Source organism: Saccostrea cucullata, unplaced genomic scaffold, assembly GCF_032062105.1.
Source record: "Saccostrea cucullata isolate Sc308-1 unplaced genomic scaffold, CSIRO_AGI_Scuc_v1 ctg2660, whole genome shotgun sequence".
NCBI classification, from domain to species: Eukaryota; Metazoa; Mollusca; class Bivalvia; order Ostreida; family Ostreidae; genus Saccostrea; species Saccostrea cuccullata.
Genome location: NW_026938527.1, coordinates 68,031 through 86,514, shown reverse-complemented (window position 1 = coordinate 86,514; position 18,484 = coordinate 68,031). Strand labels below are relative to the sequence as shown.

At 32.3% G+C, this 18,484-nt stretch overlaps 1 protein-coding gene and 2 long non-coding RNA genes across 3 annotated transcripts; 1 reads left to right on the top strand and 2 right to left on the bottom strand.

Moving 5' to 3' along the window:
• Window positions 1-1,454: 1,454 nt before the first annotated feature.
• On the bottom strand, window positions 1,455-3,457 carry LOC134250560 (uncharacterized). The gene is made up of 2 exons (XM_062732929.1): window positions 3,355-3,457; window positions 1,455-2,707 (listed from the first exon to the last, which is right to left on the bottom strand). The coding sequence occupies exon 2, from the start codon at window positions 2,552-2,554 to the stop codon at window positions 1,484-1,486; it is 1,071 nt and encodes a 356-aa protein (XP_062588913.1). The 5' UTR covers window positions 2,555-2,707; window positions 3,355-3,457; the 3' UTR covers window positions 1,455-1,483.
• Window positions 3,458-11,298: 7,841 nt separating this feature from the next.
• On the bottom strand, window positions 11,299-12,485 carry LOC134250562 (uncharacterized). The gene is made up of 3 exons (XR_009988518.1): window positions 12,357-12,485; window positions 11,818-11,911; window positions 11,299-11,671 (listed from the first exon to the last, which is right to left on the bottom strand). It is a non-coding gene; the product is annotated as an uncharacterized LOC134250562 (long non-coding RNA).
• A 232-nt stretch (window positions 12,486-12,717) lies between these two features.
• LOC134250561 (uncharacterized) lies at window positions 12,718-15,868 on the top strand. The gene is made up of 6 exons (XR_009988517.1): window positions 12,718-12,867; window positions 13,050-13,155; window positions 13,392-13,519; window positions 13,739-13,844; window positions 13,999-14,126; window positions 14,859-15,868. It is a non-coding gene; the product is annotated as an uncharacterized LOC134250561 (long non-coding RNA).
• Window positions 15,869-18,484: the final 2,616 nt, after the last annotated feature.

Here is an 18,484-nt window from a genome sequence, read left to right as displayed (position 1 = left end):
TCATTTAGGTGCCAGCCCCGATGGACTAGTGTACTGTCCTCACTGCAAGCCTTACCATGGTGTTATTGAAGTAAATGTCCGTACAGCTTTAAAGATGTGCATCCCAAAGAAGCGGCCTTAAGTAACAATTTTTTTTGTATCTTAGATGAAAATGGAAATTTACAGTTGAAGAGAAATCATGCATATTATTATCAGGTTCAAGGGGTAATGGCCATCAGTGAAAGAAAGTGGTGTCACTTTATTATATGGACCAATAAAGGTCTTGAATTTGAAAAAATTTTATATGATGAGGAACTTTGGGAAAATGAAATTCTTCCAAAACTTAATTCTTTTTATTGTTCTGCAGTATTACCTGAGCTTTTTCAGACAGAGTTAAAAGAGGTCTTAAATTAAAATTTTGATGAGTACTGACATTGACTAAAAGTCTCTAAAGGCCATAATAAAAATATTCCTAGATTCTCATTCCCGCCCGCCCAGATTTTATACCTCCGCCTCGATTTTTTTAATTTCTGTTTTTCTTTGTCTTAATTCTCTAGGGATCAGTATTTATCTACCATTCTACTTTTGTTTTAAATCCTGCAAAAGTCTACATGATTTTGACAGCTGAAAAGATGGTAATTCCTGTAATATGGTACATGCATATAATATTTTAAACAAAGGTCATTGGTTGAAAAAGATTGGTGATGATGTGAAGTAAGAGATAATTGAACCTTTACTATGACTTTTATTCGGGTACTCTAGATAAAATTACACCGATTGACCTGGTCAATAAAAAATCTGCTGAAAAAAAATTAAAATAAAAGCTGCCTCACGGCCTCATTTTTAAATAAATTCGGATGAGAATCTAGCAATTTATTTATTATGGCCTAATAAGCATGACCAGGTATTACATAACTTAACTGTGCATTTAGGGTATGTGTACATGTACTTTGGTATCATAATCAACATATTTTGTAATACTTGTGAGTATCTGATCAATAAATTTATAACAGAGTACTTTATGTTAATTTTCTAAATGTAGGTACATACATTACGGTACCTCATAATCATGATAATATAGTAATAAATTTTACACAAGACCAAAGATCATTGCAATGATACAAGGACATGATGCATTTATTTTAAAAACTTGATTCATACAGTTACTTTAATAACAGTCAACTGAATTGATATATTTCTGAATCTTTTTAAATGTAGAATTTTAAGATTTTCTGGCATAAGAAATGGCAGTGCAAATGAATGAAGTCATTCTGGCTCATCATTGCTATGATCTTTGGAACACTTGATTTCTTACTTGCTCATGATCGACATACCTAATAAAAATAATGTAAAACGTAAGTAGATTTTTGCTATTTATTAAATGGTATAACTACTTAATAACAAGTTTTCCTCTACATATGCAGTATGTTGCACAATGAAGTACTTAATGCTTATAGTTATTCTAAGAGATACATTATTTTTATGATTTACATAGTAGATTATACTATGACTGAATAAGTGGGGGCATGAGATTACAGAGAGCACACACAACAAACACTATTTTGGACACTTTGTCGTGAAGTGATATTGGAACCACACCTTGAATAATTTTGAAGTTTTTTATTCGCTCCATTGCTCGTTCCACATGGATTCTTAAATTTGCAATCCTTCTGGTTTTTTCCACTTCAGATTTAGTTAGCCTACCATGTTTCTTTAAAGGGGGGATAATGAGATGAATTCCATTTGGAGTGCATAGGTCAGCAATGAGGAACCCTTTGTCACCCATTATTGCATCCCCAGGTTCACATTTTTCAATTAATTTTGACAACTTTGTGATTTGTTTGTCTGATGTACTTCCAGTCCATAAATCGGAGACATGTGTAATCACTCCACTAGGGCTAATTCCAATGAGCACTTTCCATGTCATGTGTGACTTGTAGTCTGAATACATCCTTCCTTTGTTGGAGAGTGACTGAGGTGTTTCTGTATAGATCTCAGTGCAGTCAATAATAACACGACAATTTGGGTACCTTCGTTTAAAACTGTCAGGCATGTTTTCTTTGATAACATTCCGTTCTGGCCAAGCTACTAAAAAGTCTAGATGCTCATACATCAAATCTAACCATTCATTAAAAATTTTACTGCAGGTTGACACAGATATATTAAATCTTTTAGCCAAATCTTGAATTAAGAGTCCTAACCTTAAACGCATTAATACCATTAAAAACTCATCAATATCTCTCATTTTTTTGGGTCTTCCTCCAGTATCAGGAACTGTACATTTATGAAAGTCTGACAGATGTTGGAATAATAAATAAAAAGTCTCCTTGTTTGGCAGACCAGTATAAAATGAAATATCCTGTTTCAAGTCTTCAACTGTTAAAAACGGTAAGGTTGTACCAGTACTTTTGTCACATAATTTTTTTGAAGAGACCATATTACTCCCACATGTATCAAGGTAACTTTCAATTGTCTGAATACAAACACTGTCATTCTGTTGAACATCAGTTTGTGTCAGTTGATTTTTCTGATGAGATAAGGTTGATGTTTCTATCAATCCACAGTAATCGTGCATTAATACGGATGTGTCCAATACAGATTTGTTTGCATCAACTGTAAAACTAGGGTTTTCAGCAGAATCGGACTCTGAGGTCTCTGAATCTGATCTCACTGTATTTTCTTGTTGATTGTCATTTATTTCTTTTAAAACCTCCGTTGTTTGGTCAAACTGAAAATAAAGGTCTTATATGTGTAGTATAAGTATCCATACAAATATGGTGTACATCATTCAATAAACTAATTAGTTATAATGATTTTTTCTCAGCCTCAAGGAAATATGTCTATACTACGGGTGTAACAATAAAATTATATACCAGTTTGTGGTGATACACGAAACATTGCACCGTATCATTGTACATGTACAAAATTGTACACCTGTGTATCACGATAAATGACGCATTAGGTAAATAATGAAGTTCTTTTACTTTAACCTAATAAAACTGATGATCTTTATTTACTTCTGATATTTATTTACTGTTTTCCCGAACTTATTCAATTCAATGATACATAAATATATACTGTAAAATTTATCAAGTTTATGAAAAAAATCCCAAATCCCCACCCTTCCACATAATAATCATGATAATCTGATATAAATAATAAACAGAGAAATTCAGTTTATACTAAATACCACAGGGAACATAAAATTAATATCACAATACATAAAGGTTATTATGATACAACCTCATTGTATCACTATACATCATGGTACGCTGCTTTTCATGCTATAATCGAGTCATTACACCTTGATTTGAAACTGGTAAAAACGTCCTTGATTTTATTTACCCAATTCTGATAAATAAAAAAAATACATACGTTTGTAGTCTTAAATGTTTTGTGATGAAAAATAGATGGTAATGGATGCTCCTTCGTCGGACCAGACAGCGAGATGAAATGCTCGGAACATAGTCTAGAGCAACTTGTTTGGGTTCCAATTCTTGCGGCTGACACGGTTTTTCCATATCATTTTATGTTTTTTATTAACTGGGAATCCATGTAATGTCACTTTTCTATCCTTAATATTTTTGCCACTATAATTGTGACAGTTCGTGGCACAGCAGTATAATTTCCCCATCACCCGGGTCACAAAAACCAATTTATTACTTGTTTACAAAAACGATCTCTTTTTTTTCCTACCGGAAGTACAAATAGAAAAAATTCTTGCATAAAAGAGTTCCCATTTTCAAGAAAGATAACCTAGTTATAGAAAGACGCTATACATAGTAGACTCTTTTTTAAATATGAAAATTTTTAAAATGCGAAATATAACTGCTTTAGAAACGCAAACTCAATTCTTAATAATTATTATTTATAATTATCATTATTGTAAATTTTTTTTACCCTTTCTGTGTAGCATCCCATGTTGTAGAGTTGTTCGCCATTAATGGTCGTAAATTGTTCCACGAAACATACCTATTTTAGGGCATGCATAAAATTTTTTACAAAGTACAACATTATATTTATTACCTACCTATTCCTAAATAAAAAATTATTATGTGACAACGGAATTGGTAAATGAAATATTTCACACAAAGAATTTTATAGAAGATATAGTAGAAACTTTACCTCTTTCTTTGCTTGTTCGAACTATCTGGCATTACAATTTTCTTATACTTTCTGACGAGAGCTTGACTATGTGACTTATGACTCTGCTAACCAGGACATGATTTCAACTAAAATACTTCAACATTACACTTCTTAACCCATATCATTATGGCAATGCTTATTTGGAGTTTGATTTTTCTTTATTTCTCTCAAAATCATTGCCCTTCTCTAACAATAATATGTCTCAGTTAATTTGATACTTAAGAAAATGCTCCAAGGACAAAATTTCTAAAATGAGGCAAACTATTGAATGTATGATGAAACAAGGATATTTTGTAAAAGTCTTTTCGCAAGTTTTATGCTTGATACAACTGTGTTTTTAAAATACAATTCCTCATTAAGTTAAATGCTGACTATGTTTTTCATACTAATTGTTAGGTCATTATTTACACACTGGATTATCTACAAACAACTTTTTGCCCACATTATCCAAGGGATGATTATTTGAAGAAATTGACTCCTGACTTTGAAGAAATATAAGTAGTTTAATTAGAATGATTTTTCACAATATGTATATTATTTTGTACATTTTTGTTTTACAATACTGCGACCTTGTGCCATCCTTTAGTATTTTGTTTATAAGAAAATATATGGTTTCTACATAAATGTATGAACAACTTTCATACTAAGCCATTACTAAAACCATTATGTTAAAAGAGACTATATGTATCTGTAATTTTTTTTACATGACTTTTATTTTGAAGATAAAACTCAATTATTTGTTAAACATTAATGTATAATTTTTTCCCTCTTTTATTGTGGCGTTAACCTTTGCTAGAAGGAAATGACATTTATTTTTCTTTTACTAGTTTCCCTTCAAATTCGATTTGTATTACATCGTGTTTTTTTTTGAAATAAGCTCAAATGCTTACGTCACCAGTAGGACATTTTCTGATGAGATGACAGTGGAGAGGTGATACAGTATCCGTACAGGACAAACAGTGTAAGGATTCTACAACATGAAATAATTTTGAAATAATATACAGCCACTCAAGCGCAAAGAAAAGTTAATGAGCGTGAATATTTTAAAATCGTTGGAAAAGCTCCTTTCTTCTGTTTTGACATTTTCTTCTCACTGGCCCTAAAGTACAACCTACTGTATTTTTATATGAGCATATTTTTTAAATAACTATTCAAACGCAATAATCAAACAAGACCATGTTTATATAGGACGCCACCTGTATTTCCCAGTGATGGCAGAGAGGATAGTTAAAGGGATGCTTTCTCCTCCTAGGTACCTGATCCCACATGTAGTGTTCACAGGGTCAATGCTTTTTGCCCTTGTTTACTACGGTCGATCAGTGTTCCTTTTTCAAATACTTCAATTTTAATGTGCTATACGAGAGTAAAATATAGGCGGAGTAACTTATATATATTATAACTTACATATATAAAAACGGGGGTTGTCCGGTAAAATCGTGGACAAAGAGTTTTTCTCAAAAAATGTGCACATTAAGCTGAAATTTTCACCAAATGTTTTTTTTAAATTAAATCTTAAATCGCAGTTTGCCACTGAATAAATTTTAGAAGGAAAACTGAAAATTAAATAAAAAAGGACTCAGTTGCTTTGATAAACAAAGTCCATTAATGAATTCCTCGTTATCACTGATTGTTAACACACATTGTAATAAAAAGCAAATACCTTTAAAGAACCGGTCTAAAGCCTTGAATCCCAAGAAATGAAAGGGAATTTTAGTAAATCAGCATATGTTTATTCCGCTACAATCAGCAGGCCGTTAATCTTTATCACACGTTTCTTATCATATGTGTAACACATACATGTATCATCACACTAGGTCGAGAGAAGCAATTCTAAAACCTCGAAGAGAATGAGAAGGGGATATTGAGGCATACTGTATACAGGTTTATTTTCGCCTTTTTGCACTTGCAAACAAAATTGCCCCATTTTGAATTCGCTCATTAACAATTTTGTTAACGAAATTGTACGGTGTAAATTCAGATCGCCCCGTTTAAAATTCGCCAACATGTAATAAGGGCGAATGGGGCGAAAATAAAAGGGGCGAATTTCCCGAATATAGTATTTGGAAGAAAACTGTTAAAGTTTAGTGCATATTGTGTTTATAAAAACATCTTGGGCACCTCTACGTATTGAATCAGAATTTTACTTCTTAAACATAAAAGATGTCTAGATAATGTAATGAATTGTTGTTTCATTTATGTACAATTTCTTAAACGAGGGAAATAGGGGCCTAATTGACAAACAAGTTTATGAAGCTAAAATATCAGTAGTCTCTATTAAAGTCATCATTTCGTAAGTTCTGTGGTAGATACAATGACCTTGTCAACAAATACAATTTATCATTGACCCTTTCCAAACTGATATGCTTGCTGCAGGCCTGCAGGAAGTCTGCTGCAAGCTTGCAGCAAAGAAAATTGTTCGCATGAAGAAAATTTTCTTGTTCGCAGATGATTGCCGCTAGCTGCGATCTTGCGGCAAACATTGCAGCAAATGGCAAGCTTGCAGCAAACTCGCAGGAACCAAACATGTTTCATGAACATTGCAAGAAACACACCACGCCAATCTAACATTTTACAGCAAGGTCCAGGAACATTTAATAATTTGAATGTTCGCAGGAAATTCGCAAGAACAGTAAACAAGTCACCTGGCTCCGCTGAAATGCATTATTATGGGGCCAACACAGAATTCACAATTTTAATATGTTTCAATTGAGATTGTACATGTTTCAGTATTTTGTTTCAGAAATAAACAACAATGTTAAAAAGTTCTCTCTAAATGATCTTTTAGTTGGTAACGTGATCAAATCCTGTGAAGCCCAAATGGTTTCTCAGTAGACTTGATCAAGTACCAACTAAAAGTTCATTACCCAGTGAACTTTCAACATCGTTGTTTTTACTTATATTAACATCTGAGACGAATACTTATAAATTCCGGGTAAAATTGCATTTTTTACATGAACGGGCCGACGTATTGCAATGTTGTTACGCGCAATGACCTAGGGTGTCAAGAAGTTGATTGGTTTGAAAGTTCGTGTCGCTCCAACGTTTTAATATTTACAATGATGTTCAGAAGTCCAGTTCACAAATTCTGTGTTTACAATGAAAAAACAATGATCCTTACTGAAAATCTTACTTTTTAATAGGTTTTTAATATATATAAAGAAAAAAAGAGGTGATATCCCTGTTTTAGTTAAGATACCTTGATATGAATTTCGGGTTATAAAGGTACGTCCGTTTTAGGCTGTGATTATAGTATTTAAAACATTCTTCATACCAAATGATCGCCCTCTTTGCACAGTGGTTAGAGCGTCTGGTCTAGAGTCGCGAAGTAAAGAGTTAATCCTGACGTCGCGGGTTCGAATCCCACCCACTGTGGGACGTGGAGTCCGGTCCTTCGGATAAGACCGTTTAAACCGAGGTCCAGTGTCGAAGACAGGCGCTGACACGGAAAATATCCCTCACTGCTCAATGGCCCTACATGAGTGCCGAGTAAAATTTGAAGCCCTTCACCGGCATACGGTGACGTCTCCATATGAGTGAAAAATTCTCGAGAGGGGCGTTAAACAATATACAATCAATCAATCTTTCCAAAGGAAGATCTATGGAACATCTGTTGAATGAATATATCTATATGTGTCAGTTAATTTACCTTTTTCATCGCTTTTACTTGGGTAGTTCCGAGAACAGACAGAAATATATGTAGACAAGATATTACCTCGCCGAGCGATTTGGCCGCTTATGACCTCTGACCCTCAAATAAAATTCACACAGAATTGAACATATTTACTCTTCAATAAGTTCTCTAGGAAAGATATTTGCAAATGTAAATATTTGGAAATATATAATGTTTTGAAGGAAAACACGAAACTCTGAATGTAGGTGTACATTGGCATCCATAATATCTCAGTGAAAGTTTTGATTTTGTTTAATTTTATATGAACAAAAATATTTCTGAAAAGCATATTTGAGTAACTGGTGTGACTGCTTGGTCAAATCTAAATCTATTTATCTAGTCCTTATAAAGGAGGCTCATTACACCACTTTCTGATGACGTACTACACAAAAAAATAAACCTAGTATGTCGACCGGTTCCTCTTGGGACGAATTGTACAGGTACCTCTACAATAGGACCCTAACCTTAAAGCGCTTTAAAAAGAGATGAAACATACGGTGTTATCAAAAGTGAAAACGAAGTAACGGATTCGTTATGGATAAACCAAGAAGAATTGTTTTTAAGCAGAACCAAAAGAAAACAAAAGACAAATCTTCGCCAAACAAGTAATGTCAATTTCATAGCGATGCATGCAGTAAGCTCTATCAATCTATAACATGTTTTTATGGAGGTATTTGGAGTTAAAATCTACAACCTTGATGAAATTAAAAAGTTATTTACTTGCACTATTTACTGTGTTGGTGTTAATTTATATGTTTCCTTTATAGATTTAAATGTTTACACTAGCAATTAAAAGCTTTGTTCTGAATTTTAGATGTAATGTCGAACGTTCCTTAGCGTTTTGAGTCTTGGGTAATTAGGAAAGATAACTCTTGAAAGTGGACTTTTTATACCAAATATTTTTTAAATTGGATTTTTCATTTCGTTTAAACATTCTTCATTTAATTTGACACATGTAATCCATTGAAATACATTCCTTGTCTCTTCAGAACTCATTTCTTAATGTTTTATGCATAGATTAAAAAGATAGTGACATTAATTGTTTTTTAGGAGGAAATTATTTTTTCTAATAAAATTATTATTAGGTATTATGAGGTATTTTCATTGTGTGTACTTGTCTTAAGAAGATGCCCATCATTTGAAACTGAAAGTTCTGAAATTCTGGTAAAAAAAAATTGAAATAAATCATTTCACTGAAATTAGACAAAAACTAAAAAATTCTGTAAAAATATTTATGATATCAATACCCCATATTGGATATTTGACATCTACATTATAAGTGGTGCTGTATTGAATGTTACATAAACTGTGGATGTAATGAGCCACCTTAATATCACATGTGTATGCTTCTTTAATGTATTAAAGGTCCCAAATCAATTTTTATAGTTATGCTTTTAGTATATTTTTCAAATAAATAAGCAGCTGTAATACATGTAATTAATTATGAAATTATGTGTAAAGTTATTAGTTTTCTGTACATATAATTTATAAAGAAAAAAAGTTATAATGTACTTTGATTAAGAAGAGTATGGAAACATTGTCTAGGAACATAAAGAGATTCGTCAACACTTCAGAAACTTTCATTATTTCAGATATATGTGGTGGATTTTCTTTATAAAAAACATATTAAGGTTAGCACACAAGCTTTCTGTGAATTTGAACAGGATGGGCCAAAAACCAGGAAAAAAAGGAAATTGTTTGCTGAAAGCTTACAACAATGTTTGCAGCAATATTTGCCGAAAGCGTGCAGCAAGGTTTCTAAATTTGCAGACTTGCAGCAAACCTCATTTTGCGTGGTAAAATGTTTACTGCAAGCTTCCTCTATATTTGCCGCAAACTAACAGACTTACAAACTTAATTAGCTATCATGCTTTCTTTAGCTACATTGCCGCAAGCTTGCAGCAATGTCTGATGCAAGTTTGGGACAATGTTTGCTGCAGACTTGCAGCAAATATTTGCAGAAAGGCAATATTTTTGGTAAGGGGAGGCAAATGCTGACTGACTTTTTTAAGCAGTTGTTGGATCTACCAAAGCCGTTAAAAGAACACACAGCCAAATTTTATACGTCTTCAGTATTATATACCTCAGTGTAACTGTGAAAAAAATATTTTGATCTGACATTTGTCATAAGAAAAAAACCATTAATAACTCACTAAGAAACAATTGTTTCGTCATATCGTTGCAATTTTGACTCATTCTGAAAAATCTATGAAATGTTTTTATATATGAAAATTCGGCTTTACAAAACAAGTAAAGATAATGTAAATTTATTATTTACAATGCCTTTAATTGGCTTTTCTGAAAAAAGTCAAAGTTGGAAAAGGTAACCTTTACATTAACTTTACATGCACTTAAATATGATGTAATGTCCCACATTGTCTTGTCTTTACAAAAAAGTAAAGTTAATATTTACAACCATTAAACACCATATTTAGGATATATTAAATCTGATAATTACAGATCTTAAATTTAATTAAATACCATCTTTAATTACCACAAATGTTAATAATTTCTGTTTTCCATTCTAGTGAATAAAGCCTTATGCAATTTATAAATAAGATTTTTCTTCCAAGTCGATACTGGGGAAGTCTGGACATCATAATTAATATATACAAAGTAACAAAAAGTTTACTTTAACTTTGTTTATTACTATTTTTTTTTTTACAAACATAAGATCAAAAACATCAAGATTCTTGACAGTATATGTTGCCCACATCCTATCCTGCAAATCACATACACATAAATAAGTATCGAAGACAGAGTACATTTCACGAAAATGTTTTTCGTACGTGACATGTTTTATAATAAAACCAACTGTACATTCTTGAATTTAAAGTTGTGAATCAACATAAAACTACTATGTTCCTCTTTCTTGTGGATATTGGTTTCAGTGGAAATCAATAACTGTCAAAATGTATTTGTCACATCTTCCTTTTCAGAGTCCAAAACTTTTCTTCCCATGCAGGAATTTTTCTAATGCTTTTCCTAAAAGAAAAAAAATCTATAAGTATATTTTCAGTGCTATGCATAAGTATGAATATTTTCAAAGGAATCTGTTATCAGAATTCACAATACCCTGATGAATAAAACTAAAAACAATGCACAACCTAATTAATAAATAAAAAGTTCATACATGACCTTTAATCTTAAAAATAAAAATTGTATTAATTAATAAGATGAGTGGACCTCTTATTATTGACATATTATACGAAGAATCAAGGGGTTAGGTCATGTATCCCTTATCACAAAAAGCCTAATCCCTAAAATTACAATTAGAGAATTATGTACTTTTTAAGGGTACTTATCACAATCAAAGAATAAATTCCTGATACATAAAGAAATGATAGATTTTCCTGACTACTCAGTAGTCAGTTTACAAAAAGAACAAAATAGTGCTACATATTTAGCTTAGCTGTACATGTGTACAGAATCATACTCAAGTTATGGTTTAGGATATATGTACCTTTTTCCCAAATAGTGTGTTTCTGCATGTTCTGCTCATGAACTTTTTCCTGATATGGAACAGTAAAAGGACTTTAGGTGAGAGTCCCTCAAATTGAAGATAACAATCATGCTGAAATAGAATTCATACAGTGATTAACATTTTATATACCTGGACAAATATATAGTCAGTATTTTTATTAAAAATTATGAGTTTGAAGCACACGGTCACCAAAGAATGAATTGATTTTGAAAATTCATACACAATGCAATCAAAGTTAATAGCTATGAACAGCCAAACACCCTTTCTTTATCAAGAATACTTTTAAATTAAATCTAAACAATACTTGCCATCTATAATATGAAACTTGAGAACCCGCCTCTTCTTCATGGCAGATCTTTTAATTTTCTCATGGTAGGCTGAGTAGCTTGAGCCTATACAAAAGAAATTGAACATTTTATACGAATACATTTGACAATATAATGACTCCCGAGTAAGTTAAGCACTAAATAATGTAAATGTTTGTTCAAGTAACATTTCACGATACTTATTATTTGATTTTTTAAAAATGTGCTTGTACCAAAGAACTTTGGGATCCTCAATCATGTTTTGTCATCTTCCTCGCCCCGTCTTGATGTTTTCCCTTCACAAACTGCATACTGATTTCACTCAACCTGTATTTTAACAAAATGGACACAATTAAAATACAAAATGTTATAAATAAAATAAACTTATTTGTCAATTTCTGAGTTGAAACTCTCAACCTAGGCATAAATACATCTGTAACTAAGTTTTATGACAATTGATTGTGTATATTCTCAGTAATTAGCAAAAACCCGGTTTCAGTTTCAAATTCCCGGCCCGGCTCGGTTTTAACTACTCATTTTAGTCCCACTTCAGAATTGTTTTTCTTTGTCTTGTTTAAATTAATATTCCAGAGACATACACCTTTACAGAAAAAAACTGAAACCCATAAACATTTAATCCCCAAATTATCAAAATACTAATCAAACATTCTGGCAGTAAATAACATATACAGCGAAGTTTTGTTTCACTACATTTATGCACAATGTACTGATCTATGCTGAGAGTGAAAACGGTTGGAAATCGTAAACAAACCTGCAGTGCATGCCAATCCGGGAGTTCGAGCAGTTGTCAAGACATGAATCTCCTTAAATCTAGATGAGGTTTCAAAAAATTACCACAGGTTGCAAACTTCGTCAAAATAGCGATGCAGACCCGCTCCACTTGATTTGAAATGATTGGCTATTCAACCGAATACACAGTGCCATATTTGGGTTACTTATCAGAGTAGATCGTTCGTTTTACATTCGAGAAGAGTTTACATATTATTTGAATGAAGAGGATAGCATAATACTGAGCTGAAAATTGTGTGTAAAGTATGTTTTAGTAGTTTACAATACAGACTGTAAATGTGCGGGAGATTTTATAGATATTGAAGCTTGTAAACAAAACCAATAAACGTAGGACTTATTCACGGCAATGTATGGGAACCAGAACAGGGAACCAGTCTAGAAGGCAAAGAAAATTCCGCCAAGTAAACAACAGAGAAAGGGATTTGGGATGTTGTCAGTTGTATGTATACATTATGTGCGACGGTGACTGCAAGGTAATACATGTGTCTTATTTGTCGCGAATAATTCGTTTCATTTTATTATGGAAATTTATCCGTCCCAACACTGGCAGAAATATAATTAATCTGACTTCAAAATTCCTTCCTCTGTTCCCCCAGGTACATGTAACATTATTCGCTCTCATTTTTAAAAAAAATTCATTGTATATTTTTTGTAGAAAAAAGGAATGTGGAGCTAATGCATGCTGCTAAGGATGGAAAGGTCTTGTGTTTATTGGTTGTGCCTGAGACACCAGTCACAGTTGTACCTTATTTCCATTTTAGGTAATATCTTTTGAGTTTTTTAAGTAGAGGGAACAATTCATTTTTCATTCAATATAAATGTAAAATTCTAGAGATAATTTTTTTCACCATTGCTGGATACTCGCTACATGATTTTTTTTCTAAAGAAAAGTATTAAAATTATTTTCTCACATTTTTTAAAGAGGCCAGGTAATGAGGTATGGTGAAGAGATAATTCATTTTTTATTCAAAATTTTATTTTCCATGCATTTGTACAGGGAGTCTATATACATCTGAGGTGAGCGGCAGATTTAATTTTGAAGAAGGGTGACTTTCAGATGTTGTGATGAAGATTGTTGAAAGGGATTATCAGCATAAAACCAATCCATATGAATGTGCAAGTCAGGTGAGGATTGGACTTCAACGTGTAATCAAGAAATGTTTATACGTAATGATTATGTGCAATGGTGACTGCAAGGTAATACATATGTCTTATTTGTTGCGAATAATTTGTTTCATTTTATTATGGAAATTTATCCGTCCCAACACTGGCAGAAATATAGTTAATCACATGTAACACTCTTCGATCTCATTTTTTAAAATTTTCATTGTATATTTTTTGTAGAAAAAAGGAATGTGGAGCTAATGCATGCTGCTAAGGATGGAAAGGTCGTGTGTTTATTGGTTGTGCCTGAGACACCAGTCACAGTTGTACCTTTTTTCCATTTTAGGTAATATGTCTTTTGAGTTTTTTTAAGTAGAGGGAACAATGCATTTTTCATTCAATATAAATGTAAAATTCTAGAGATAATTTTTTTTCACCATTGCTGGATACTCACTACATGATTTTTTATTCAAAATTTTATTTTCCATGCATTTGTACAGGGAGTCTAGATACATTTGAGGTGAGTGGCAGCTTTAATTTTGAAGAAGGGTGACTTTCAGATGTTGTGATGAAGATTGTTGAAAGGGATTATCAGCATAGAACCAATCCATATGAATGTGCAAGTCAGGTGAGGATTGGGCCTATAAAAAATTATGTTTGTTTCCTGTAACCCGACCGACCCATTCAAATTATCCCTGGGTGGATTTTTTTCCCCTGACAAATGGCAAAACTTTGTTTGATCAATCAGCTGATTCCATTTATTAAATTAAAACAATAGCTTGTAGTTTAATTTGAGACATAAAATATGTCAACCTAGTTTACATTTACCTTAAATATAAAGAGTAATCATTATTGTAACAACAGTTTCCCCCTACAACTTTCTGAAGTTTGTTTTCTTTCGCTAGGCAGCCATTTTGGATGCCAAGTTGGGTGTCCACTGTAAATATAACACCTGGTATTTTCAGTCTGGGGATGTTTCACCATTCATAAGCAAAAAAAAAAAAAATCCGACCTGCCGACCCTTGATGTTTTGGGAATGTTAAGGAAACAAACTTATTTTTTTTAAGCCTTGGACTTCAACATGTAATCAAGAAATGTTTATTTATTGCATAGCTTAGTAAAAGCACGCCACAAACATTTTAAGTATCTCAGTAAGTTTCATGGATATTACAGATGTATCACTATCATATGTTTGACATTGAGTCGCAATGTCTAAATTTCCATTATGTTTAGTTATACATGTTTTAAGTTACTTAAGTGTGTCTTCAAAAGCTCCTGCTTTAATTTCAATAGAAGTAATGAAAACATCTTTAAAAATTGTATTGTTTTTCTTTATAATTTTGAAAATAATTATTATTAGGACTTACAACACCTGAGTGCCTAGATGACTGTTGAACTAATTGGTGAACAAGAAAAGATGTCAGAGAGGGGAATCCAATACAGATGTCATGATCAAGAATATATACTCTTAACAATGATATGATCAAGAATATGTAAACTTGTAATGATTTAAAATTTCTTATCTGTAAATCACTCTTCATTACTTAATTGTTCACACATTATCATCTACACTTATGCTATAAATCTTATCTGTATATTAATCGCCCCCTCTTATCTAACCCCCCTGCTGATTGTAATGACCTGTGTATTGACTCCTGATTTTAAAGATCTTGTAATGTACTCCTGATCGTCAGGAACGGATCTTGAGTATATATATAGTGCGACAGAATTTTAGAATAAGATAGGAAGATGGAAATATAGAAGACTTAGTAGATAGAACTGTTAGAGATAGATAAAGTTACTCACTTACTTGGACTATTACATAATAATTCTTGGATCTATATGTACATGTGATTGTTTTACTGGAATTTATTTTTTGTGAATTATTTTTCCTGAATGTTTCTATTTATGATGTGCTGTGTAAATAAACTGTAGACTAGAATTTCGGCATCTATTTTCAAGATATGAGGAACAAGGATAAATTAATTTATTCATGCAAACTGACATTATGAAATGTGTTGTAAGACAGCTCGGTGCGGCGCTACAAACTAACTAGGAAATATCTTGGAGATTTATAGATGAACATGCAAGCATTCATGATTTTGAATGTTATTCAGCAAGAGAGTTTTGCACAAATTTAATTTTCAGTACAGTAATTTAAACTGGATGTGTAATTTTCAGTACAGTTGTTTAAAATGAATATGTTACTTATTATGATTGTCAATTTCTCAACAGGACATAATTGTAGTTTATTTATACGATCACTCTTGCAGAACAAAACACACAGAACTTTTTTTCTCTGTGTGCATCATACACTTGTAAATGTTTTACACCACCATGTTTACATATTTTACTTTGATGACATGTAAATCGAGCACACACATGAAAATGCATCTACCATAACCTATTACATATTTTCCGTGTGTTATATCTGGTGTGATACATGCAAACATGCATCTACCATAACCTATTAAATATTTTCCAAGGTGTGTGAAGTCGAGCACATACATGAAAGTGTGTGAAGCTGGACACATACACAAATACACATGCATCTGCCACAACCTATTACATATTTTCCAAGGCGTGTGAAGTCGAGCACATACATGAAAATGTGTGAAGCTGGACACATATGCAAACACACTAACATATACATACCACAGACATAAAAACATAATCTAAACTAAGTCAAGCACAGACAGGCTCACTGGGTGAAGCTGGATTCATACATGATCTCATGCATTTTGCAAACTGCATCCTCACATATATTCTAATAGATTTTTCACCATTTTTTGTGTTTGTGAATATGTAAAATGCGTCATTTTGCATTACAAGTTGAAGATGTTATTAGCCTGTATGTAAGCGCAAATTAAATAGCCTTTTATGTAATTTTTTCACATTTTAAATTCAATTTAAACTGCAAAGTTTATTTCATATATGTACATGCACCATAAAGAATAAATAATATTGTACCGGTATTATATTTTAAAGTGAAATGGGACCTCCATTTCATAAGCAGAAATGTGAAATTTATACTTATCATCTGTATTTTTTTTTTATTTTGTCTCACATGTATCTGAATGTGTAAAGGAAAACAAAAGTCAAAGATAGCTCAATATAATGTTTATATTCAAGGTTATAACTGGATATTGTTTGTGCTGTAATCTGACTCATCATATGATGAGAAGCCAAAATACAGAATATTTTAGATCATTTTTGCTTGGAAAATGAAAATTATCAATATGCCAATTTTTCCCATTGTTATATTATTAATTAATATATCATTAATATCAATGTACATATGAAAAATCTATGCCATCCAATTCAGTGAGTTGTAGGCAATCCTGGTGCAGATAATATTTTTTTCCCGTGTTTCGTAGTAGAGCGGGAACACATTGTATTAGAGGAACGTATATTAATGGTTTTGATGTATATGTGGGTGTTGCCAAAGGAAGGCCAATGAGAAATGAGTATTCAGTAAGGTGTTCAAATCATTCTAAGCCAGTGCTCTTCAATACACACACATTTTTTGCTTTATATATAATATATATCATATTTGTATGAATATACTGGTAATGGAAATAACAAAACTGTAATAATATACCTTTAATTTTAATTTGGATTTTTACATACATGCAAATATTATAGGGTGTTCGTGCATTTTTAACTATTGCACTGAATGCACGTCCGGCATTCTCTCTTGAGACATTATTTACATAGCGACGGACACAGGTTTTCCATAGTTAACCATCTATGGTTTTTGCCTGGGCGGTTTTTAATGTCTGTGATAGGGGTATAATTTATTACAGGTAAAATATTTTACAAATGCATTCCAGTGCTTTATTGTTTCACATTCAATGTAATGTATGCTAGATATGTATCAAAATAAACGCCAGCTGCTCCAATTAAGCTAACCTGGCTTACAGCATAGTTGTTGTATTATTTGAGGTGTAGTCTGTCAAATAATGATGAGTCGAGTGTTTGATTCTGTAGATGACCATTTCTAATACTAATTTCAACTGGAAATGGATACAAGATAATAAAAAAATATCTTTGACATTTGTCTTAAAATTCTGGGTCCTCACTAGATTAGATTCTTAACTAACTGTGAAAATCCAAGGATAAGTGTATTAAACAATAGTCAGCATTTAAATAAGACTTTTATAAAATATGTATATTTAATGAACTTTAATATGGCATTAAAGGTGAAAGGTTATATTTAATTATCTTTTCCTGTAAGTAAAGGTTACCTTTTCACCTTTACTTTTTGTAAAGTTAATACAAAGATGACCTTGCTTTTTGGAGCACCTTTAATGAAATTTACTTTGCAAGTAAAGTTTTGTAAAGGTGTTTTTTCAAGCAGTGAAGGTGTTAAGTATGAAGTCAAAAGTGGGATGTGTGGTGTGACTTTATTTAAGACATAAATAGAAAGCTTAAAAACTTGAATTTGAATTTTAGCATGTCGCTCATGTGATCAAATACTCTTAATGCCGAAAGTACGATCACGCACCGACCCACTTCAATTATTGAGTCGTTTTTAAACCTGTTTCTATACCCCCCTCCCGCTTGAAAAGCGGGAGGATATACAGTAATCGAAATGTCCGTCCGTCCGTCTGTACGTCTGTCCGTTCATCCGTATGTTACGTTTTGGGGTGCGCTTCTCTTATCCGCAACTCCGCTTATACCACTGAATAAAACTTAATGAAACTTTCAGAGAATCTTTATTTCATAATGTCATCGTTCACCTTCTACTTTACTTTTTGATTCGACCTTTATTTTGGGCTTCCTAGGGCAAAACATGGACACTGCCATTATATTCATATGGGATCCAGGGGTATCATTTATTGAACTCATTGCTCACAATACCTTTAGTTTATTACTTATATTTGAGACGGGTAAGTGAATATATATGAATATAAATATTGCACATACCAGTCGCTGATTGCTTTTGATTTTTTTTTCTGTAGCGGAGGACATATCATGATCAGC

What these genes read in the sequence shown, in the direction of transcription:
- LOC134250560 (XM_062732929.1), bottom strand. Translation starts at nt 2,554, where the DNA reads ATGCACGATTACTGTGGATTGATAGAAACATCAACCTTATCTCATCAG.